The following is a 23,354-nucleotide window of genomic DNA, read 5'->3' on the forward strand; positions in this document are numbered from 1 at the left end:
GGCCTCTGACGTTACTCTCTTGTTCTGAGGACCACTGTTGAGCTACACCTACAGCCAGCAGTGCCCTTTGTTCTTAGTGTGGGCCAGGTACCCTGTAGCAACTGAGAATACCTTCCCAAGGGCCATACTTTGTCTTCCCATGGGGGGCCCACAGGGGCTTTGGCAGCCGAAATGCTGCTGGAAAATCCATTCTGCAGAAAGGGTTCTTTAAAGGCCTCTTGAATTACATCTGGCTCAGACCTAGCCTTTTGCCCAACTTGGCCTTGGCACATACCTGAGGCTACAGGCAGCAGATCTGGCATGTTTATTCCTAAGCTCACTTTACACAGAGCCCTGGTGCCAGGCAGTGGGTGCTTTGATAAGCCAGCTGTCTACACATAGGCATTTCAGTGGGCTATGGCCTCATTCTCTTCCCCATAAATTTGGCAAAGATGGCCTTGTACAGGGCCAACCTACCTTAGCTGCCTGCCAAATAGGTTCTGTTTGCAAACCTTGAGATGGGACTAAAGACTAAACCACCATTTGTTCCATCCCCACCCTCCCCCAACCACCTTCATCCCCCATCTCAACAGATGTGCACACAGGTAAGCCAGGAAGAGCCTGAAAATAGCTCCGGGTAACCGTCTGTGCTCAGGCATTTGGCCTGGTACCAACAGGAACAGCCTGACCTGGAGTAAGGACCTCCCCATCCTTTCATGCTCTAGTCACTTATTTAGAGCAGAGGTGGGGACTCAGCACAGAGAGGCTGGAGAAGATTGATGGACATTGGCTCAGGTGACACATGCTTTATTTCTTGCCTTTTGCCTGCAATTCTGGAAGTGACCACCAGGGGTATCCCTAGTAATGACTTGTGATCCCAGTGATCTATGGTACCCACCCCCAGGCAGGACAGACTGATTCTGGGAGGTGATGAGGGCTTTTGCACACTCACAGGAAGAAGCACTAGACCAGGGAGAACCAGACGGTCTTGAATTTGAGTTGTAGCTCTGGTTTTATTTAGCTCTATAATGTTGGACTGTCTGGAACCTCTCTGTGTACCTGTAAATCAGGCTAGTGAGCCCTGTTTTGGCCCTCCACAAAATAAGAGATTCATTGTGTTGTTTGTGGGGGAAATAAGAGGCAGCATAGTCTCCCAAGTCTTCCTGTCCCAAAATTCTTTATTTTTATTTTTTCTATAAAATTACACTTCTTTATGAAAAGCACCAAGTATAACCAACTTCAGTTCTAACTCTATGGACCAGTCGGGAGAGGAACTTAGAAGACTTTCAGTGACTGATTTGTTGGTCAGAGGGTGTTAGGGGTCAAGAAGCCAGAGCAGGCAAGAGAGCATCACAGGGCCTCTGGCCAGGTACCCTGGTCCTGGCAGCATCTTCATGAACCCCAGGTGTCGTCATTGAGCCATTTGGAAGTGTCTACTTCAGGGGTGGAGGGTGGATTCCCCAGTACAGAAGCAGGCGGTCCCTAGGGGATGGCTTCCTTCCACGGAAAACCCCATGCTCCACAGGCCACCTCTGCTCTCATGTGTCATGTGTCTTTGCTGTTTCATCTTCCTCTTCTCCTTTGGCTACAGGGCGACAGTCCCGGCCCGGTTCAGAAGAACCTGCACAACCCCATTGTACAGGTAGGTGTGCCTTCCCTGGCCACTCAGGCCCTCCCTCCACCCCACCTTGACCGTGACTTCACCCTTTTTCTCCTCAGCCCTCAGCACCACCATGTCCATACTTGGCCACCCAGGGCAGAGAGGAGTTAAGCCACTACCTCAGTCACACATAGGTCGGTGCCCCAGCCAGGCTCAGCACCTGAGTCTGCCCTTCCATGTCCTCTTCTGGATCTGTGGACCTACTAAGTGCATCACGCATCCCTAGAGAGTGTCTTCTCCTGGCAGCCAAAGGCTAATGACGTGGGCCCTGGGCTCTTTGGGCCCCTTGCTGCAGGAAACTTTTTAAAGTTCATTTTTAACCTTTCAGTACTCTATCCTCAGAGTGAGAAGGGGGCTGTAGGGAGGAAAACAACATGAATTTGACTGTCAGATGGGGTCTCTGAGATCAGCTTTCTAGTCCTGGGGTTCCCACATGCTGGTCTTCTGGACTGCTCATCTGCGTCAGGGTCCACCAGTGAAGATTTTTCTAATGCAGATTCCTGGGCCCTTCACCCCAGAGATTCTGATCCACCAGGTTGGGGGAGGGGGGAGTGGCTGGAATTCAGGTAATTCTGACTTGGTTTGGGGAACCATGAGTCTAGTCTAACCTCCACCTTTTGACCGGTAACATCACTCTGCATCTTTGTATAAAGCACTTGACAGTTTGCAAAGCTCTCCTGCAGACACCACCCCAGTCCCGTAGTTACCCCGACAGGAAGACCTCCACAGCATCATCATCATCATCATCACTGTCTTTGTCATTATTAACAATCCCCCCATGTCACAGACGAGAAACCTGGGCTCAGAGAGGCTGGGGGCTCTCCATGTTTCCATGGGTAGTAACATAATTGGGATTAGAACCCAAACCCCTGCCTCCCCGCTCTACCGAGGCCAGTCCTGCTTCTTGTCCAGGGCCTTAAGGTCTGGGGTCCTTGCTCTTGGCTGACATGAAGCTCAGATTTCCTCCTTCCTGGCTTTCCCGGCTCTCCTATGCCCCGTTTTCCAAGGGGACTTTTTCCGCAGTGAACTTAATACACTTGCGATGCCCCCTCCAGATGGGCCCTGTGATCAGCCATGGCAGCATGCGTGGACGCGATTCTGCAAGCCCTCCACGAGCACTGGAAGGCTCTAGGCAAACTGAATTTAAATGATAGTACAAACCCCACCAGCAGCCGTTATGAATGCTGCTTATGTGCCAGGCACTGTTCTAAGCGTTTTTACCCTCACTTTAGCAACATCCTCATGACAGTCTTGGAATGGGTCCTAGTGTCGTCCCCGAGCGATTCTGTAACTGGCCCAAGTCCGCTCAGCGAGTGAGGGGCAGACCCTGGCATCCTTACCCACTGGTGCCTCCCTCCAGCCATCCCCACCCCCCACCCCTCCCTGTCTTCCGCCCCAGCTCAGCTTGCCTTTGTTCTTCTCTCCTCTACCTCTGCCACTTGGCCTGACTCCTCAGTCACTAGAGGATCTTGAAGACCAAAAACGGAAAAAGAAGAAAGAGAAGATGGGATTCGGCTCCATCTCGCGTGTCTTCGCCAGAGGGAAGCAGCGGAAGTCCCTCGACCCCGGCCTCTTTGATGGTACCGCCCCTGATTATTACATAGAGGAGGACGCGGACTGGTGATACCCGCCTCCCTTCGCCTGCTGCCCGGCGGGCGTGTCTGTGCGTGTGGACGTGCGTGCGAGCGGGGAATGCGCGGCTGGGCGTGCGTGGCGGTGCGTGTGCGCGTGCATGGGAGCTCTCGCGCACGTGGGCGGGGGGGGTGCCGCTGAGCCCCGCTCGCGTGGGCCCCTCCCCGGCGTCACCACCTCTGTAATTGATGTACATACTACAAACGTGTGTGAACATGTCAACTCTCTGTTGTCCTCGGAGCGATACAGTTGTGTTGTTAATCTGGGTTTGTTTTTGTTTTTTTCAATGTTTTTTTTTTCGCTTTTTGGTTCGTTGGGGTTTTGGGTTTGTTTTTTTTTGTTTTTTTTTTGTTTTTTTGGTCCCTTCCCCCCTTCCCTTTTTATGAAACTTGAAAACTTGAAGGACTGCTGTGTATTTGTAAATAACAAAACTATTGTGCACTCCGTGCTTGTAAATGTCCCTCGTCCGAACTGCTACTTCTGGAGCCCGTCTCCCCGAGGATGTAGTCTGTGTTTGATGTTCCCCCCCACTCCACCCCGCCGCCCACCCGTCCCCCCGGTGTGAACGTGTGGGACCAGACCCTGTTCTCGGGGTGCGCCCAAGTCACTTTAACCCGCAAACGCCATCGTCATCAGGGTAAGGTCCACCCTCCGCGAAGACTTGCGAGCCCAGCCCAGGGGACCTGTCTTGTCTCGGTTTGTCAGAGGCCACACGGGCTCTTTCTCACGGCCTGCCAGTTTTTAAATTGCGTTGCCGTCTCTTTCTTTACGGGGAAAAGAAAAGAAAATTGTTCCGTTTAATTTATTTGCACAAATGCAGAAGACTTATTCTATCTAAATTATTACGTAAATATTGGAATGTATATTTTTCCACGGGGGGCGGGCGGGAGGCGGGTTCTCTGTTGACTTGTCTGTTCTATGATCATGCTGCTGCCGAGCTGTGCAAGGTAGAGTTTAGGGTGGCCAGAACCCAGGGACCATTGGACTTCCAAGCTTGCTTTTTTCCGTCCGTCCTTCTTCTCTCTCCCCCATTCTCCCATCCCTGCATGGGAGTGCGCTCCGCCTTTCTTCCTGCCTGTAGCTCTCTCCAGGCCTTTCTATATATATTTATTTATCTGAAAGAGCACTGACCTCAGTGAACAGAGTGCCTGCTGTCGTGGTCACCTTCTCTTGGGTCTGTCTTTTGAGAAAGGCTGCTGCGTTCAGGGCGAGACAGCCGACTGCATGACCACAGGGTACGACCACAGGGACCCTCGGCCCGAGTTGGTTCCCCGAGGGTCCTGGAGCGGCACGCGTTCCTCGCTGCAGCTGTGTCTCATCCTTGGTTGATTGTGCACGTTGGCGGGGCAGGTGTCATGGGGGAGGCGCCCGTCTCAAGGGGCAGCCTGTTGGGGACACAGCATCCAGCACCAGCACCTCTGCCCTCCCCATTCTGTTTGGTTCCTCCAGCTACATCTCACAGAGTCTCTCGGGATCCCTCGGGCCCTCCTCCAACTTGTCACAGCAGCCTGAGCCTGCTCACCCGAGGAGAGAAGGGCTGGCAGGCACATCTGCCTATTTGGAGAGCAGTGTTGGCCCCGGTGAGGCGTCACCAGCAAAGGAACCGTGAGCATTGTAACACCGGGTGATGGAGAACACGTGAGCTTCTAAGCCAGGGCCTCCCGAAGTCTAAAACTAGCTTTCCCTTTTCTTTTAACCTGCGAATCCCCCCCCCGCACCACCTTAAATACTAACAGCTCAATTCACACACCCTCTAAACAACAGTAGCTGTGCTTTCTGCTAGCAGTAACGTTTTCAGCTCTTTCCAAGAAACAAGGGGGATTTTAAATGCTGGAGCATCTCTTATCAGAAGGGATAGGATATTTTGTCTAAAGTCTCTAAAACAAACAGAAAAGCCCCAGTTGGCTGCTCCCTTTCCTTCTGACCTGATGGGGGGGGTTGGAAAGGAGTAGGCAGGGTACCTAATAAGGATCTTTCTGGCCTTTGGCTGAGCCGTTTCACCCAGCCTGGCGGCGAGGGAGAGCGGCCGGAGCTGGCATCTTTCTCTACAGAGAGATATTTTAGGAAATACTTTTCTCCCCCCCATGAATTTTTTTTCTTTGGGTTGATTTGTATTGTTTGCCCTTTATTTACAAGAGAATAAGATTGCAACCCCTCCTGGTAATGATTTAGTAGTTCCTTTTCATTTCAGTTTTTGGAAATTAGGAGATAATTCTAAGAGTTACTAAGGATGATCTATTTAAGAGAACTACGTCAAATAGCGAATGAGTTATGGGTAACAGTAGATGAAAATAACCTTTCCCGTGGGAAAGGTTTCTCGAAGGCATGGATGCAAATATAAAATATTAAAAAAAATCTAAATAAAGCTTATTTTAAAATATGATCGAATTCTATGTTATTTGATTGCTTCTATCTTACTCCGGGTGGGAGGCAAAGCCTGGCATGACCTGCTCCTTGGAATTCCAGGGCTGCGTCCTGAGGGGGTCATGGGAGGGGCCGAGGAAAGCTGGCTGGATTCTGGGCCCATCGAGGGGCTGAGGCTGGAGTGACCTCCCAGAAACATCTCATCTTTGCCACCCTGGCTGTAATTTGGAGGAGCCATCAGCATCCAGGGCAGCCCGTGGTCCTAATGCACCACCTCCGAGCCTGGCGCCCTGACCCTGCATTCTCCAGCCCAGTGGCCCCAGTCAGCTTTCATCTGCTTCCTTCTTCCCCCTGGCGCTCCTTCCAAAGACCCAGAGCGGGGCGCCATGAGTTTGGGGCATATTACTTCCTGCAGACCTCAGTGGGCCTCTGCATTGTCCCGACTTTCCCCGCCATCCCTGGGGACTGAGAGGAGTTTAAGAGAGAAATTAAAGGAGCCCCAGGGCTTCCCTAATGAAGCCAGAGTGGGCCAGGCTTTTCCAAGACCCGAGATTCACCAGATGCAAAGCCAGTCCTCCCCCGGTGAAACTCCACAGTGTGGCCTGAGAAGAGGCCACCTGGATACCCCAATCCATGATCACAGCCAGTGCCTTCAACCTCAGTCTCCCAACTTAACAACAAATCCTCTCCAGCAGTAAAACTGATGGAAGACTAGCTTTTTAACTCCCGTTGCATTTCTGCTAGAAGAGAGCTCAGAGCACCATAATGTATAGACCGTGCCGAGAAGTTACAGAGCTCAGGACTGCAAGGAGCTTAGGGGCATCTACCCCAGCAGCTCTCAACCTGGCCACACATTAAAGTCACCTGCCGAGCTTTCTAGAAAAAAATTACCAACGCCGGGTGCTACACCCCTGAATCAGAGTGTGGTTAAACCTCTGGTGCAGCCAGGATTGAGAACCACTGGGCTAATGTGAGGAGGGCAAATGGCCCCAAACACACATGCCACAGCTTCCCTCACCCTGACCTCAAGCAGACATCACTAATCAATTCAAGAACCCTTCCTACCCAGCCCAAAGTGGCCTCTAATTTTTTCACTTTACAAAGCCTCAAACAGACACCGCCAATCAGTCAGAGTTGGCGTCCAAGGAAAAAAGCCTATTTGCCTTCACCAAACTAACCCAACCCACTACCTCTAACAGATGCGGGAAACTTTGTCCCAGAGAGGAGTGATTTGGCCAGGATCCTAGCTATCGCTCCTTCAATCCCGTGGCCTTCTCAAGGGCCAGGCCACACCTGATTCAAATCCGAGTAGCTCTACTCAAAAGCCACACTACCTCCTTTGTTAATCTTCTCCAGACCTTGCCCCATATGGTCCAACTTCAAGTGTCACTATTAGTCAGAAATTGGAGTAGGGCTGCCCCAGCTGCAGGGCCGGTGGACAGCTGCACAGGTTGTATACTGCATTACCCCTGCATGGACAGCGCCCTGAGCTGTGCAGTGCACAGCCTGCGTGGCTGTCCTCGGGGGCCCTCCTGCGTGCTCTCCGACCCGTGCTGGCAGGTTCTAACTGGCGTAACCTAACAGTAGAATAACAATAATAACCTCTAACAGTTGTTGGGCACTTACTATGGGCCAGGGTCCATGCTGCGTGCTTGACGTGTATTAACTCAGTTAATCCTCCAACGGCTCCATTATCAATGAAAAAACTGAGGCGAGGTAAATTGTCTGGGGTCAAGGAGCCAGGAAACAGTAGAACTGGGCTTCCAACCGAGTGAGTCTGTAGTGCCCTGAACCGCTCCTCCGTGTGGGCAGTGAGGGGCTGGGACCCAGCACGTGGGCGCCTCCAGTGCCTCCGAGGGGCCCGCTTTGAGCTTCACCCCACCCCACCCTCACGCACCAGTAGCCTCTGGCACAGCCTAGCACTTCGTTGCTTTTGTGACCTAGTCTATCTCTGTTAGCCTTTTACCTCCGGCCCAGAAAACCCACTCCCAGAGAGGGGCTGGCAGGGAGAGCAGAACAGAAACGAGCTGTGGTCTGGCATAAGCTCTGCATCGTGGGCGGGGGACGCCTCCATCTGCCCTGCTATGGAACCCCTCGCCGTACCAGAGCTGCCACTTCCTGAGGTGGGGGGGAGGTCCTCTCAGGATGGCCCAGGGGTCCCAGGAGCTGCCCCACACCTGTCCCCCAAGGTTATGCGGCTGCTGCTATGTGCGTCACTCAACCTGGGCTCCCAGGGAATCCAGGTGTAGTGGGGCTGCATCAGATGGGGTCATCAGGCCTGTGACAATATGAGTTTGAAAGTACCTCAGAATTCTCTGGCGGTCCAGTGATTAGAACTCCGCACTTCCATTGCCAGGGCCCCGGGTTCGACCCCTGGTCAGGGAACTAAGATCCCGCGAGCCGCCTGGCACGGCCAAAAAAAAGAAAAAAAAATTTTTTTAATTAAAAACTTTTAAAAATAAATAATGTCAACTGGCCCTCTCACCAAAACCCTGCATTTCCTCCCAGACATCCTACCCCCAGCCCATCTGCTCTGAACAAACGACTCAAGTTTTTTCAACTCAAACCCCACCAGGTGGGGCAGAACATGCCACACTCCCCTCCCTCCCACCTGTTCCCGTTTTCCCATGGGAAAAAAAACTTGGTACTAATAAAGAATCAAGCGGGAATACATATAATTAACTTTATCTTATAAAAGGATAGATTCATAAGTTTATATATAAAAGAATGCCCTATAAACTTAAAAATAACGTAGGGGTTTGACCTTGACTGTATGTTAGAAGTTGTTTAAGTATCTAAGTCATAATGAAGTGTCACCATATAAGCAGATTGAGGGTATACATCCTGATGGCAGCTAGGGTATGGAGAATGCATACCTGAACCACAACTGCATGGTGTCTTAAAGCCCAGTTACTGAAAAATATGCAAATATGCAGCCCTGCACTCTACATCCCCAACAAACTGAATCCTCAAGAAAATTATCCCAAGAGGATTGATCTTTAAGAAGCAAAAATAGTAGCAATTGAAAACCTTGACCTTTCCTTCCTGGAAATGGCAGGAATCCTGTTCCCTGGCACATCCCCAGGGAAGTCTTGTGACATTGTCAGGCCAGGTGCAGCAGCCATGCTTCTGAAGCAAAGTCCCTGGAAAACAACGGCTGACTGCTCGTTTGCATTTCTGAGTTTCAGGTTTTGGAAATCTTTGATTGCTTTCTTAATAGGTTACCAGTAGCAGTTAATTGCACCCAAATAAGAGAATCTCAAATTGCATGCCTTGCTCCATCTGGAGGACCCTTGCAACCCACCAGTGGTGCCAGGCCAGGCCTGGGTAATTGTTCCAGCTCTGGCCCAGCATCTGATTTCAAGCAAGTCGTTTAACCTGTGAGCCTCAGTGTTCTCATCTATGAAGTGGGTGTAACAACCCTTTCCTCCTTGTGGGCTCAGAAATGCCAGCTGAATGTGTTTTGGAGCCTGGAAAGCTCTGGCCCCAAGGCTTGTGTTCTCCAGGATTTGAGTGGATTTAAGTTCAACCAGAGGTAGGAAAAAAGTGTGGAAACAGCTTGACATACATCTTGAGCCCGAAGGTGACTTGATCAAAACTTATCCCTGGGGCTGAAATCAGGGCATCCAGCTGCCTGAACCTGACATTCCTCCAGCTGTGTGCACAGCCCTTGGAGTCCAGATTCCCTTCCACTGCTGCTTTGTGAGAGAATTCTGACTTCTCTGCCTTGGAACAGGGAGGGTTTGACATGTTCACCCCTAGAATCCACCAGCTCTGAAAACATTCTGTCTTTCTTGAGTTCAAATAGAAACATACTCTGATGTGGCTAGCAGAGAGAAATTTAGACCACGGGAAGCAATTAGGCTGCCCAAGGCTGGGTTCTTGAGGCAGAAGCCCCAAGGGTCCCCCTAGGGTGGTATGTTTATAAGGAGACGTGTGTCAGAGCCCAAGGCCAGCCTGGTCTGGCAGGGAGGAGTGCATCGAGCCCTTTGCAGAGACGCACTCATATAATCCTTCCAACAACCCTCCAAGATAAATATTGTTATTGTCCCCATTTTACAGATGAACAAACCAAGGCACCGAGAGGTGAAGTTCTTGCCCAAAGTCACACGGTTAGGAAGAGGCAGAACCCGGATTCAACTCCAGCAGTCTGGCTCCAGAATCCATGTTCTCAGTAACTGTGCTATGTAGTATCTGATCAGCCACTGGCCCCCAACTTCTCCCCCAGGGACAGCTGACCAACAGGAAGCTTCAGAGAACTTGAGAAAGCCTCACTAGCCAAGTCCTGTACAGACTAGCTCTTTGGGGCTCAGTTTCTCCACCCAACAGAGGAAGAAATTGGAATAAGCAGGGGTTTGCAAACTGTGTTCCATGGGGGGTTCCTCAGAGGTGCCTCAAGAGGTGGCCATAGCTGGTGAAAGAACGAGCAGGCAGGCCTCCAGCCCCACCTTCTGCCAGAAGCTCTGCTCTTATCTGTTACACACTGGACCTACATGTAAGAGTCCGTTGGAAGGATCCCATGATAGAAAAAAAGTGAGCAGAGAGGAAGAGAATGAGAGAAGGTTTGAGAACCGTACATAGACCAGTAGTTGTCAAGCCTTGAGTTTTAAGGATACAGATTCCCAGGCTCCACCCACACCTACGGAGTTAGAAGGTCCAGGGTGAGGCCCTGGGATCTGTGACCAGCTCCCCACTGTGGACTCAGTTGCAGGAGGTCACACGGGGCAATGGCTGAGGGCAGCATCCTACCCATGGGTTTTAGCACAGACTTGCCATGAGGAAGCTTCTCCAGGGGGCCTGCATAAGGTAGGTGGAGGCCACCTTCCTGGGGCAGCTCCATGGTCCCCCAGTGAGGGAGGAACCACACCCAGGTAAGACCCCAGGCTGCCCCCAAAGCAGAGAGCGAAGGAGACTGGCAGGTGTGAGCACCCGCTGCCTCCCGGGAAGCCTCGGAAACCCCCAGCAGTACCCCTATTAGAGCCACAGAGAGGGTCCCAGGTTTTCCTAGAGGCACACAGCCAGGAAGTGGTGGGGCGCAGACGTCAAACCTGGCTGATTCCAAGTCCTGAGCCTGGCACCCACCGTCTCAGACGTTACCTGACCTGTGGCTGACAGAGGCTTCTGACAAGCATTGGGTGGACCTGCCGGCTTTGGCCTGGGGCCAGTGGTGCCCCTGGACCCGGATGATGAGCCCTAAACTGAGAGCAAGGCAGCTCAAGCCGTGTTCTGTGGAGCGGTCTGGGGTGGAGCTGCTACCAAGGGGCCTGGCAGGGCTCTGCCCAGACCCTGCCCTCGGGTTCCGGAGGAGGCCTGGCCTTCTCCACTCCAGAAGGCCCACCCGCCCCCAGCCCAGCTCAGTCAGGAGCCCTGAGCCCGGCTCTGGACTCCCAGTTTCCAGCTTGGCCAAGGACTCACTGTGTGACCATGGGCAAGTCAGTCTCCCTCTCTGGGCCTCAGGTCCCCTCTAAAACAGGCCAGGGCGGTAGTTACCCACTTGTGGCCTGTGGAGTCTTAGGAGTCCCGGTGTCCTGGGCCACCTCCCCAACCACACTCACTGGCCTTCAGCCCAAAGCTCCAGTTTATGTACCTCACAGATACAATTTCATTTGGACAAAAGCTCTGCAACATGAAGGCAGTGGGAAATCCACAGGTTAGGTCACATCTAAGCTCCCTCCAGGGCCCTCCAGGACAAGAGGAGGCACAGGCTGCCTCAGGCCTCCCCCTGCCCCAGCCTTGTGGAAAAGTCACTCCCTGAGGGCACCCCCGGACTTCCCTGCTCACCCCTCCTCCCCATCAGAGAGAGATGGTACAGGCCCCTTCCCTCCTCAACCCTGGCAGAGCTGGGAAGTGGGGGCCACTCACGGGCCCCACAACTTCTGAAAGCCTGCAAGTCGAGGGCCGGAGATCCTCCCAAGAGGCCATGCGCAGCCTCTGGCTGAACCACAGTGAGACTACGTTGCACAATGCCACTCGCAGTTCACAGCCCTTTACACTTTACAAAGCCCTTTCACAGGCAGACTAGGGTCAAGGTTAAGCTGTAGATTCTAGGGGCTTCCCCGGCAGTCCGGTGGTTAAGACTTCGCCTTCCAGCACAGGAGGTGCGGGTTCGATCCCTGGTCTGGGAGATAGGATCCCACATGCCTCACCGTCAAAGAACCAAAACATAAAACAGAAGCAATATTGTAACAAATTCAATAAAGACTTTTTTAAAAATGGTCCACATCAAAAACAAAATCTTTAAAAAAAAAAAAAGATGTAGATTCTGGGCAAACTCTGGGTTCAAACCTCAGTCCTGACATTTACTACCTGGTAACCATGCTATGCCTCAGTTTCTTCAGCTGTACACTAGGGACAGTAAGATTGTCAGAGCAGCTGAAAACGAGTTACTACGTATAAAAGGCTCAGCTCAGGTAGCAATAAATGTCAGCCACAATGATGATGGCAATGGTGATGGTGACGACAATGATCTCATTTCGGCCTCTCACCAGCCCCATGAGATGGGCAGAACAGGCCCCCTTTGTACAGATGCCAAGTATGGCTCAGGTTAGTTCAGCAACCTTACCCCAGCCACCAGGGCCAGCCCAGGTAGAGGGCCGGACAGAGCAAGAGTCTTAGAGCTGAGAGGGCTCTTGGTGGCCTCTCGCCCACCACCCTCACAGCACAGCCAGGCAGGGCATCAATGACCAGTTCTAGAACCCAAGGCTGCTGACTCCCAGGCCAGTGCCCAGAGCTGGCGCAGGCCACAAGATTCAGCTGGGGGAAAAAAAAAAATCCCTGGGTCAATAAGTTTTAGAAACAATGAATAGTATCTCCAAAATGAACATTAGCTTTTCAAGGCTCTAGCAAGTTCTGCAGTGAAGAAAAACATTTCACTGCTTTCCATCTCGTGTTTCCCAAACTTAACTGACCACAGAACCAGGCCTTTGAGTCTGGTTCCGTGGAGTGCTCTGTGGGGCTACAGGGGTGGGTGGCTCCTGCAGCCCCCTTTATTCTGTGCTTGGAGATGCTGAGTCAGTAATTCTTTGGTGACCTCTAAGCGGCATGGTTTAGCCATGGAAAGTCCCCATGGCTCATGTGGGATTCCCGTGGGCCTTAAGAATGAGGTGAGCCTGGCGCGAGGCCGGGTGGAGTGGGGATCTCTCTCTGAGTATCTGCTTCACTCAGAAAGAAGCTGGGTCAGTGCACAGCATCTGCAGAGGCAGAAGGGCCCCTGAAGATTGGCTGAGAAATGCCAGTCCCAGGTGTTTGTTTTGGCATTGTCCCAGGCATAGGCAGACGGCCGAGTCTATTGCCACAGGGTCCTGGGGCGTGGAGAGGAATGGGCATGCCATCCTGCCGGGACATCTGGCCCACCTGCCCTGTTCCCCCTACCGGCTCTGAGCTGCCTAATTGCCTTCCCTGGGACAGGCCAGCAACGTTGGAGTCACATCCAAATTGGCCCCATGCCTGCCCAGTGCCAGCTTCCTTCCTTGTTAGGAGGCTGATGTCTCTGGGGGTGGCATGGAGCTCATGGTCGGGGACAGGCGGGCCAGGGAGGGGAGAAGGCCCACTCTGTCAATGGTCACTGCGGGGACCAGAGCTGTGGTGACAGGAGAGGGAGCTCTCTGCAAGGCGGAGGGAACCTGAGGGCTGTCCACAAACCGAGTGTCGGAGAGTGTGGCACAGGAGTGTGAATCATTCCCAGGTCCCCTCCGTCTCTTCCTGTGTGTGCAAGAAACACACATTCAGTTTAGTGAGAGCCTGAACCCAGCAGAATTGGTCAAAACCAAGCAATCAGGGAGGGGTGTCGAGGAAGGACCCAGGCTTTGGAGCCAGATCTTTGGGTTTGAGCCCAGCGTCAGCACTCAGCCAGTGACCCTAAGCCAGTCATATAGTCCCTCTGGGCCTCAGTCTCCCCGTCTGTAAAATGAAAATAAGACTGCCTACCTCACAGGGCTGTTGCAAAGATGGAATCAGAAATGGGTAGAAGCGTCCTGTGGCAGCTGCCTGTCCCAGCACCGCAGGAGATTCAGGAGACAGGAAGCTGGGGCCAGGGAGACGAAACACAGGCTCTGGGGCCCGGCTGTGCCCTGTGCACACAACCGATGGTGTTTCTGAGCTCGACTTTCCTCATCTATAACGTGGGCCTCTGGGAACCCGTGTCCACCTCGAGGGGGAGGACGCAGTGCGTTCACACCCACGCGTCGTGAAGCACCAGGCAGCGCCGTCCTGATGCGGAGGCCTCTGGGGGCGAGCAGAGTGACTGCCGGTCTCTGCCATCTCAGATCAGCTCTAAGGGGCCCCACTGCAGAGTGCTGTGGGTGACGATGACGAGGACCCCTCTCTGTGAGCACCCTCACAGCCAGCCCTGTACTGGGCTCGCACACGCCCACCGAGTCTAAAGGAAGCAGCCTTGCTGGGCTCTGGTGCTTCCAAAGCTCCTGGTTTTTCAAGAGAAACCAAGAATGTCATATAATACACCCCAATTCTTTAATATTGGCAACTACTTTTGTTTTAAAGTTTAGTGTCCTTTAGGAAAAAAAAAATGCTACGGCCCCAATATGTCTCCAGACCACCGGCTCCGCTACCTCCCTTCTGGACTCTCTCTGTGGGCTGGTCCAGCCCTGGTGGTCCTCGTCTTCCCCTTGACCAGTGAGTCCCAGGCCATAGGTGCCCATTTCGTTGGCCCATGTGCTCCTTCACCAGAGGGCCCTCCTGCTCTTCCCTCCCCGGACAGCCAGGCAGCAGGGGGACCGCACTCATTTCTGACCCCGAGCAGTGTCCCCAGGGCTTGGGGTGTTTGGGCAGAAGCGGGGGAGCTGCCCTCAGAAGCCTGGAATCAGCACCGGAGCCCCCAGGGGCCCATATGGCCGGCAGGACTCGGGGTCAGACCGAGAGCCCAGCTAAATCATTTCTCGTGGACTTGGCCGGGCTCTGTGGGACTCAGAGATGTAGAGGGTGTGGGCGAGGGAGCACTTCAGGTGAAGGTGCTGATGGACCTGACGAAAGGGGGACGCTCTGCTCTCCCAGAAGTTTCAGCAGGATGCATGGTCATAAGTGTGAAGAAAGCCATAAGCTGGAAACCCAGGGATATGGAGAGGGGGTCAGGCTGAGGACTGAGGACAAAGACTGGCTGCTGGGGGGTTGGGGGCAATGATGGAAGCTGGGAGAGAGAAGTACAATATGACTTGCTGACCTTCACGGAGGGCCTGCTGTGCCAGGGGTGTGTAGGCACTCTACACACGCTCATTAAGTCATTCAACAAACACTGGCTGACCACTTTCTATGTGCCAGGCCTAGGGCTAAGGGCTGAGGGTGCAGACGTGAATGATGAGATGACATAAATTATTCTAACATAGTCCTCACCAAAATCATATGAAGTGTGTGTTGTGTTATTGTCGCAGCCTTACAGATAAGGAAACTGAGGCCCCACGGGGCAACATACATGGCCCAAGGAGACGTAGTCAGCGACGGAACAAGGCTAAGAATTGAGGTCCAGCAGACTATAGCACTACACCACTTTCCAGGCAGATACGAGTGAAGCTGATAAAACCGTAAGCCATTAGAACAATCTAGTCCTGGAAGGAGGCAGAGAAGAGGGGTCACAATTAAAGAAGGTCATCTAAAAGCGGGGAGAGGGTTATTTCCCCAAATGCGTGGAAACTTCCTAGGATGTTTTACCTTGTGCCAAGGCTCTGGTAAACATATCAGTGGGTTTGAGAGGGGTGTCAGTCCGGAGTGAGCATGGTGGCCACCAGCCCTGGCTCCAGACTCCGCCAGGGATCGTGTTTCAGGATGCATGATGAATAGCCGTGGCTAGCACCTGTTTTCTCCCGACATTTCCTATAGCACCTGAGTTGCAAGAAGGCCCCCAGCACAAGCCTCACCAAAGTGCTCTTCATTTTGAAGGAAGTTAAACGAATACTGCCCTTAAACATCTTTGCTGTTCCTATTGCCCTTTGGGCAAGAAATAAAGTCGCTCGCCCCTGGTGCAGGAAACTTCCAGGAGGCACTGTGAGGCATTTTGAGGAGGCAGGAGGTCGGACAGGTGCATCATTCGATGAGGCTGATCCCAAAGGAGGCGCTGCCTCCAAAGGCCATGCCCAAAGCCAGAGCTCCACGGATCTGACTCAGCTCTGGTGCCCCCGCCCAGCGAGCAAACGGACTGGGTCTCACGGCCAACCCAATGACCACAGTCTATGTGGCTCATGGAAGCAGGCTGAGCAGAGATGTCCTGAGGCCCACAGGGGAGCTGGGAGGGTCGGTGAAGGGAAGGAGAGGAGGGACTGCAGATCCATCAGGGGTTCTCAGACCCCACAGCTATCCATCGCCTCCCGCTTGGCCTCTAAGAACTGCACCCACACAAACTTTACTGTCCCTACATGGGTACGTGGAGAAGAATCCTCCTCCTGCCCGTGGCCTTAAAGAGGCCCCTCGTTTCTCACAGAATTCACCTTTCAGGCCCATTCACCAACAGAGAAGTTGGCCAGGAACGCAGGTTGTAAAAAAGGACTAGCTGTGGGAATACATGGGGAGGCCAGCAGCCAGCTGGAATACTTTCCTGGTGGAAGCAAAAAAGGGAGGAGACATCAGCTGCAAGTTAGAGTCTAAGAAGGACTTTCCCAAATGTGGGCACTATTCAGCATTACAACATGTTAGCAAGGAGGAAAAAGGAACGTTTCGATGCATTTTTTTAAAGCCTACGGTAGTTGTCATTGGATCATAGTATGTTTGCCTTCCCTGGATCTCTTCTGAGCATCTTCCTCCGAAGTCTGTAAAATTAGAAAGCACTTGCCAAGTATATACCTGGGAAATGAGCCTTGTTGACTCCACCAAGTCAATTCCCTGCTGCCTTGGAAAATTCTCAGGGTGTGGGGAGGAGGGGCTGGCAGGAAGCGTGGCTGGAGGAAGGTATCCTCTGAGGCTGGAGGCAGGGGACCTGTCGAGCTGGGGACAGACACAGTGAGCACAGCTTAGGCTCGAATGAGGGGAAAGTGAAGTATGCGGGCAGGTTTTAAGCATTACGTAGTTATCACTGGTGAAAGCAGAGCTCTGTGGGATTTTTCTGGGTACCACATGGTTTAGTGTATTTGAAGGGACACGTGGTGGGGGAGTGCCATCAGCGTTTAGCTCAGGGCCTCCAAAGGCCTGCTTGGCTCTGGGGTCGGGGGGTTGGGGATTGGTGGCAGCCCACCTGGGGACCTGCTGTTGACCCTGCAGCTGCACAGTTAGTGACTTGATGCCGTTTAGACCACTCTGTCCAGTCCCGGTGGCCCGGGCTCAGACGGCCTGACCTTTGCACCTAGTATTTCACGGGAGTTGTGACCGGGCGCTGGAGCAAAGCATCTCCCTCCAACACAGAGGCCGTTATCAGGCCATAAGACATCATTTTTTCACCTTATAATGCAGTGTTTAAAAAATGAGAATTCAGCGTTTGGCTTGAAAGTGCTGACAGGGGCTCCCCTGCCACTGTCCGAGGGCAGGGAGTTTAGAAGGCAGTCGGCTGCCGGAGGAGGGCTGTTCTGAGGACGGAGGGGCCCGGGGCGGAAGGATGGGGTTGCTGGGAGCAGCCACGCTGCGTGCTCACTGGCCTCTAGTGGGTGGAGGCCGGGGATGCTGCTAAACACAGACGGCCCCCACGACAAAGAATGGTCTGGTCCCAAACGTCATTCCATTCCATAGTGCCAAGGTCAATAGGCCCTGAGACCATGTGTACGTTAGTTAGAGGAACCAGCATCCTGAGGCGGCCTAAAGGAGGTGGGGCCGGCGGAAGGTGAGCCTGGAGAGGGAGGCCTGCTCCCTCCCTCCTCAGCTCCCGTCCTGCCTACCTTCTTTTAACCAAAATGTACAGAGCCCCTTCTGTTCCAGGCAGCAGTGGGCTGGAGCTCATACAGGCTCACAAACTGATTTCCAACCCCATGCCCAGGGGTATCATGCCAGCAACTGAAATTGGCCACAATGGGCATATTTACACCACAGAGATGGGCAAACAAATGCTATAAACCAAACACTTTCTTTCTTTTTTTTTTTTTTTCCCAAAGTGCTTTTTAAAAATACAAGAGCTGGTTGTTAAACATTTACTAACACACCACGGGTCTGGACCCTTGCTAGGTACCAGAGATACCCAGAGAGCAGAACGGGGCCAGCTCCTGTCCTCGTGGAGTTGACATCTAGTGGAAAGCCAGACCCCCATCAAACAATTACACAATCATTAATTAACTTCAGCTGTGAGAAGTGCAGGCTCAGTACCTGGAATGAGAGCTTGTGTGAGTGTGGTTTGAGGGCTGTGGAGGGGTGTGTGTTGCAGGGGGTGACTGACCTATGCCAGGTGACCAGAGAAGGGGTCCCTGGAAGAGGCGACATTTAAACAGAGCCCTGAAGGCTTCAGAGGAGTTCCGGCAGAGGAGATAGCAGCAGACCACCTTCCAGGCAGAGAGGGGAGCAGGCACAGCTGGTTGGAGACGGCGGGTGGGAGAGGCAGGAGCACCAGGGAAGTGGTCCCAAGAAGCCCAGGGAAGGGGTGACAGACCGAGGAGAAGCTGGCAAAGTCGGCAGGGCTGGGCCACACAGAGCCTTGTCATGTAAGGAACTTGGGTTTTATCCAGGGAGCCAGTGAAGGGTGTCGAGCAGACAAGGTCCCTGGGCAGATTCAAACTAAAAACAAAGCAAAGTGGTATTGTCCATCCCCGTCCCATAACTCGGGCTTTTACCACCACTAGTGGTATTAAGCAACACCATGAACCAGGCCTGGGTAATAAAGAGATGGATAGATTTGAACGCTGACTTAGGGATTCCCTTCGGGCAGGGCAGGTGGACAGACCCATGCACGGCAGTGCCAGCAGAACATGAAGAGTGCTGGGTGAACAGTGCACATAGCAAGAGGGGTGTCCAGTCAGGGCAGTGTGGAGGAAGGCAGACTCTGAAGGACCTCCCACTACAAAACCACTACACCTGAAACAAAACATACTTTTCAATACATCGCTGGCCTCATCAAAAATAAGGGAAATTCCCAAGGCACTTCCACCCAAAAATAAAAGTCCATGAGCTAATACCAGGACAGGAGCAGTGAGTGATAACCAAAGGCAAAAACTGGAGTTTGTCCTGGACACAGATGCTGATATCAGGACCAGTGACAGGGGAGTAAACCTTGGGGTGTGCAAAACAAAGCATCAGAAACTGTGACTCTCTCATTCTTCCAGGGCTTCTCTGATGGGGGTGAAGTGGTCCCTGCTCCCAGGTATCATCCCCACTCCCTATCTCCTCCCCACCCCAGCAGAAGCAATGTCCATCCTCTCAGGAGGAAAGCATCTCTTATTTAGAACCTAGAGATTCCCATAATAAGATCAAATATGAGTTCAGCATGCATGAGAATCAGCAGAAACAAACAACAAATTTGGACCCTCCAAGCCCTCTGATACAGTAATGACCAATACCAAATACAACATAATATGTATGCAATATTTAAGGAAATGTAAGATTAAATATTTAAGGATATTTAAGGAAATGTAAGAAATCATAGACTTGAACAAACAACAAGAGACTATCTGGAAAGACCAGACGAACTTGAAAAAGAACCAAATAGAAATTTTAGAAATGAAAAAATATATATATAGTTGGTAACAAAACAAAACAAAACAAGAAAAGGTGGGTTAAACAGCAGACTAAATAGCTGAAGAGAGAATTTTTAAAATGGAAAATATGTCTAAGGAAATTACCCAGACTGCAATGCAGAGAGATAAGTTGATGAAAACCATGAAGGAGAAATCAGAGCTTTCTGGCCCACTACAATAGCCACTAGCCACATATGGCCATGTAAACTTATATTTGGATCAATTAAAATTAAATCAAATTTATAACTCAGTTCCTATGAGCACATTTTAAGTGCTCATAGCCACATGTGGCTAACAGCTGTCACACTGGACAATGTATATTGCAGGCAGACCTCAAAGATGTCATGGGTTGGGTTTCAGACCACCACAGTAAATACCACAATAAAGTAAGTCACATGAATTTTTTGGTTTCCCAGTGCATATAAATGTTATGTTTACACTGTACTATACTCTATTAAGTATGCAATAGCATTATGTCTAAAAAACAGTGTACATACCTTAATTAAAAAATACTTGATTGCTATCAAATGCTAACCATCATATGAGCCTTCATCAAGTCGTAATCTTTTTGTAACAGTAACATAAAAGGTCACTGATCACAGGTCACCATAACAAATGTAATAATGAAAATGTTTGGAATATTACGAGAATTGCCAAAATCTGACACAGAGACATGAAGTGAGCAAATGCTATTGGAAAAATGGTGCTGATAAGAGAGGAATAATAGGACTTCCGGGTAAGATGGCGGAAGAGTAAGACGCGGAGATCACCTTCCTCCCAACGGATACACCAGAAATACAGCTACACGTGGAACAACTCCTACAGAACACCTACTGAACGCTGGCAGAAGACCCCAGACCTCCCAAAAGGCAAGAAACTCCCCACATACCTGGGTAGGGCAAAGCGGAGAGATCCGCACACAGAGGATCAGTGCCGAGCGGCACTCACCAGCCCGAGAGGCTTGTCTGCTCGCCCGCCGGGGCGCGCAGCGCTGGAAGCTGAGGCTCGGGCTTCGGTCAGAGCGCAGGGAGAGGACTGGGGCTGGCGGCGAGAACTCAGCCTGAAGGGGGCTAATGTGCCACAGCTAGCCGGGAGGGAGTCCGTGAAAACTCTGGAGCTGCCGAAGAGGCAAGAGACTTTTTCTTCCCTCTTGGTTTCCTGGTGCGCGAGGAGAGGGGATTAAGAGCGCTGCTTAAAGGGGCTCCACGGACGGGCGCGAGTCGCGACTGAAAGCGCGGAGCCCAGTGACAGGCGTGGGACGCTGGCGCTGCTGCTGCCGCCGCCAAGAAGCCTGTGTGCGAGCGCAGGTCACTGCCCACACCGCCCTTCCGGGAGCCTGTGCAGCCCGCCACTGCCGGGGTCCCGGGATCCAGGGGCGGCTTCCCTGGGAGAACGCACGGCGCGCCTCGGGCTGGTGCAACGTCACGCCGACCTCTGCCGCTGCAGGCTCGCCCCGCACTCCGTGCCCCTCCCTCCCTCCCGGCCTGAGTGAGCCAGAGTCCCCGAAGAGGCTGCTCCTTTAACCCTGTCCTATCTGAGCGAAGAGCAGACGCCCTCCGGCTACCTACACGCAGAGGCGGGGCCAAATCCAAAGCTGAGACCCAGGAGCTGTGAGAACAAAGAAGAGAAAGGGAAACCTCTCCCAGCAGCCTCAGAAGCAGCGGATTAAAGCTCCACAATCAACTGGATGTACCCTGCATCTGTGGAATACATGAATAGACAACACATCATCCCAAATTGAGGAGCCCGGAGTCAGTGCTGTGCCTCTGAGGTGGGAGAGCCAACTTCAGGACACTGGTCCACAAGAGACCTCCCAGCTCCACATAATATCAAACGGCGAAAATCTTCCAGAGATCTCCATCTCAACACCAGCACCCAGCTTCACTCAACGACCAGCAGGCTACAGTGCTGGACACCCTGAGCCAAACAACTAGCAAGACAGGAACACAACGCCACCCATTAGCAGAGAGGTGGCCTAAAATCATAAAAAGTCCACAGACACCCCAAAACACACCACCAGACGTGGACCTGCCCACCAGAAAGACAAGATCCAGCCTCATCCACCAGAACACAGGCACTAGTCCCCTCCACCAGGAAGCCTACACAACCCACTAAACCAACCTTAGCCACTGGGGACAGACACCAAAAACAACAGGAACTACGAACCTGCAGCCTGCAAAAAGGAGACCCCAAACACAGTAACATAAGCAAAATGAGAAGACAGAAAAACCCACAGCAGGAGAAGGAGCAAGATAAAAACCCACCAGACCTAACAAATGAAGAGGTAATAGGCACTCTACCTGAAAAAGAATTCAGAATAATGATGGTAAAGATGATCCAAGATTCTATTTCCCAGATCCAAAATCTTGGAAATAGAATAGACAAAATGCAAGAAACAGTTAACAAGGACCTAGAAGAACTAAAGATGAATCAAGCATCGATTAAAAACACAATAAATGAAATAAAAAATACTCTAGATGGGATCAATAGCAGAATAACTGAGGCAGAGGAACGGATAAGTGAGGTGGAAGATAAAATAGTGGAAATAACTGCTGCAGAGCAAAATAAAGAAAAAAGAATGAAAAGAACAGAGGACAGTCTCAGAGACCTCTGGGACAACATTAAACGCACCAACATTCGAATTATAGGGGTTCCAGAAGAAGAAGAGAAAAAGAAAGGGACTGAGAAAATATTTGAAGAGATTATAGTTGAAAACTTCCCTAATATGGGAAAGGAAATAGTTAATCAAGTCCAGGAGGCACAGAGAGTCCCATACAGAATAAATCCAAGGAGAAATACGCCAAGACACATATTAATCAAACTGTCAAAAATTAAACACAAAGAAATCATATTAAAAGCAGCAAGGCAAAAACAACAAATAACACACAAGGGAATCCCCATCAGGATAACAGCTGATCTCTCAGCAGAAACTCTACAAGCCAGAAGGGAGTGGCAGGACATACTTAAAGTGATGAAGGAGAAAAACCTGCAACCAAGATTACTCTACCCAGCAAGGATCTCATTCAGATATGATGGAGAAATTAAAACGTTTACAGACAAGCAAAAGCTGAGAGAGTTCAGCACCACCAAACCAGCTTTACAACAAATGCTAAAGGAACTTCTCTAGGCAAGAAACACAACAGAAGGAATATACCTACAATAATGAACCCAAAACAATTAAGAAAATGGGAATAGGAACATACATATCGATAATTACCTTAAATGTAAATGGACTAAATGCTCCCACCAAAAGACACAGAGTGGCTGAATGGATACAAAAACAAGACCCATCTATATGCTGTCTACAAGAGACCCACTTCAGACCTAGAGACACATACAGACTGAAAGTAAGGGGATGGAAAAAGATATTCCATGCAAATGGAAACCAAAAGAAAGCTGGAGTAGCAATTCTCATATCAGACAAAATAGACTTTAAAATAAGGACTACTAGAAGAGACAAAGAAGGACACTACATAATGATCAAGGGATCGATCCAAGAAGAAGATATAACAATTGTAAATATTTATGCACCAAACATAGGAGCACCTCAATACATAAGGCAAATACTAACAGCCATAAAAGGGGAAATCGACAGTAACACAATCATAGTAGGGGACTTTAACACCCCACTTTCACCAATGGACAGATCATCCAAAATGAAAATAAATAAGGAAACACAAGCTTTAAATGATACATTAAACAAGATGGACTTAATTGATATTTATAGGACATTCCATCCAAAAACAACAGAATACACATTTTTCTCAAGTGCTCATGGAACATTCTCCAGGATAGATCATATCTTGGGTCACAAATCAAGCCTTGGTAAATTTAAGAAAATTGAAATTGTATCAAGTATCTTTTCCGACCACAATGCTATGAGACTAGATATCAATTACAGGAAAAGAGCTGTAAAAAATACAAACACATGGAGGCTAAACAATACACTACTTAATAACGAAGTGATCACTGAAGAAATCAAAGAGGAAATTAAAAAATACCTAGAAACAAATGACAATGGAGACACGACGACCCAAAACCTATGGGATGCAGCAAAAGCAGTTCTAAGAGGGAAGTTTATAGCAATACAATCCCACCTTAAGAAACAGGAAACATCTCGAATAAACAAC

The 23,354-nt window shown here is 51.0% G+C and overlaps 1 protein-coding gene across 3 annotated transcripts in view; it reads left to right on the forward strand.

Moving 5' to 3' along the window:
- KAZN (kazrin, periplakin interacting protein) overlaps nt 1-23,354 on the forward strand; it is a gene marked incomplete at its 3' end in the record, with an annotated part of 481,963 nt that overhangs the window by 427,928 nt on the left and 30,681 nt on the right. For 2 of the 3 annotated variants that reach the window (XM_082614803.1, XM_082614804.1), the window contains exons 7-8: nt 1,571-1,621; nt 3,096-3,219. In XM_082614803.1, coding sequence (XP_082470929.1) covers nt 1,571-1,621; nt 3,096-3,219 — 175 coding nt within the window. Of the gene's footprint in view, nt 1-1,570; nt 1,626-3,043; nt 3,220-23,354 lie in introns of all 3 variants that reach the window. The other variant, XM_082614802.1, reaches the window with a different exon arrangement.

The sequence above is a fragment of the Mesoplodon mirus genome (genome assembly GCF_964341445.2).
Source record: "Mesoplodon mirus genome assembly, chromosome: 3".
In the NCBI taxonomy this organism is placed as follows: Eukaryota; Metazoa; Chordata; class Mammalia; order Artiodactyla; family Ziphiidae; genus Mesoplodon; species Mesoplodon mirus.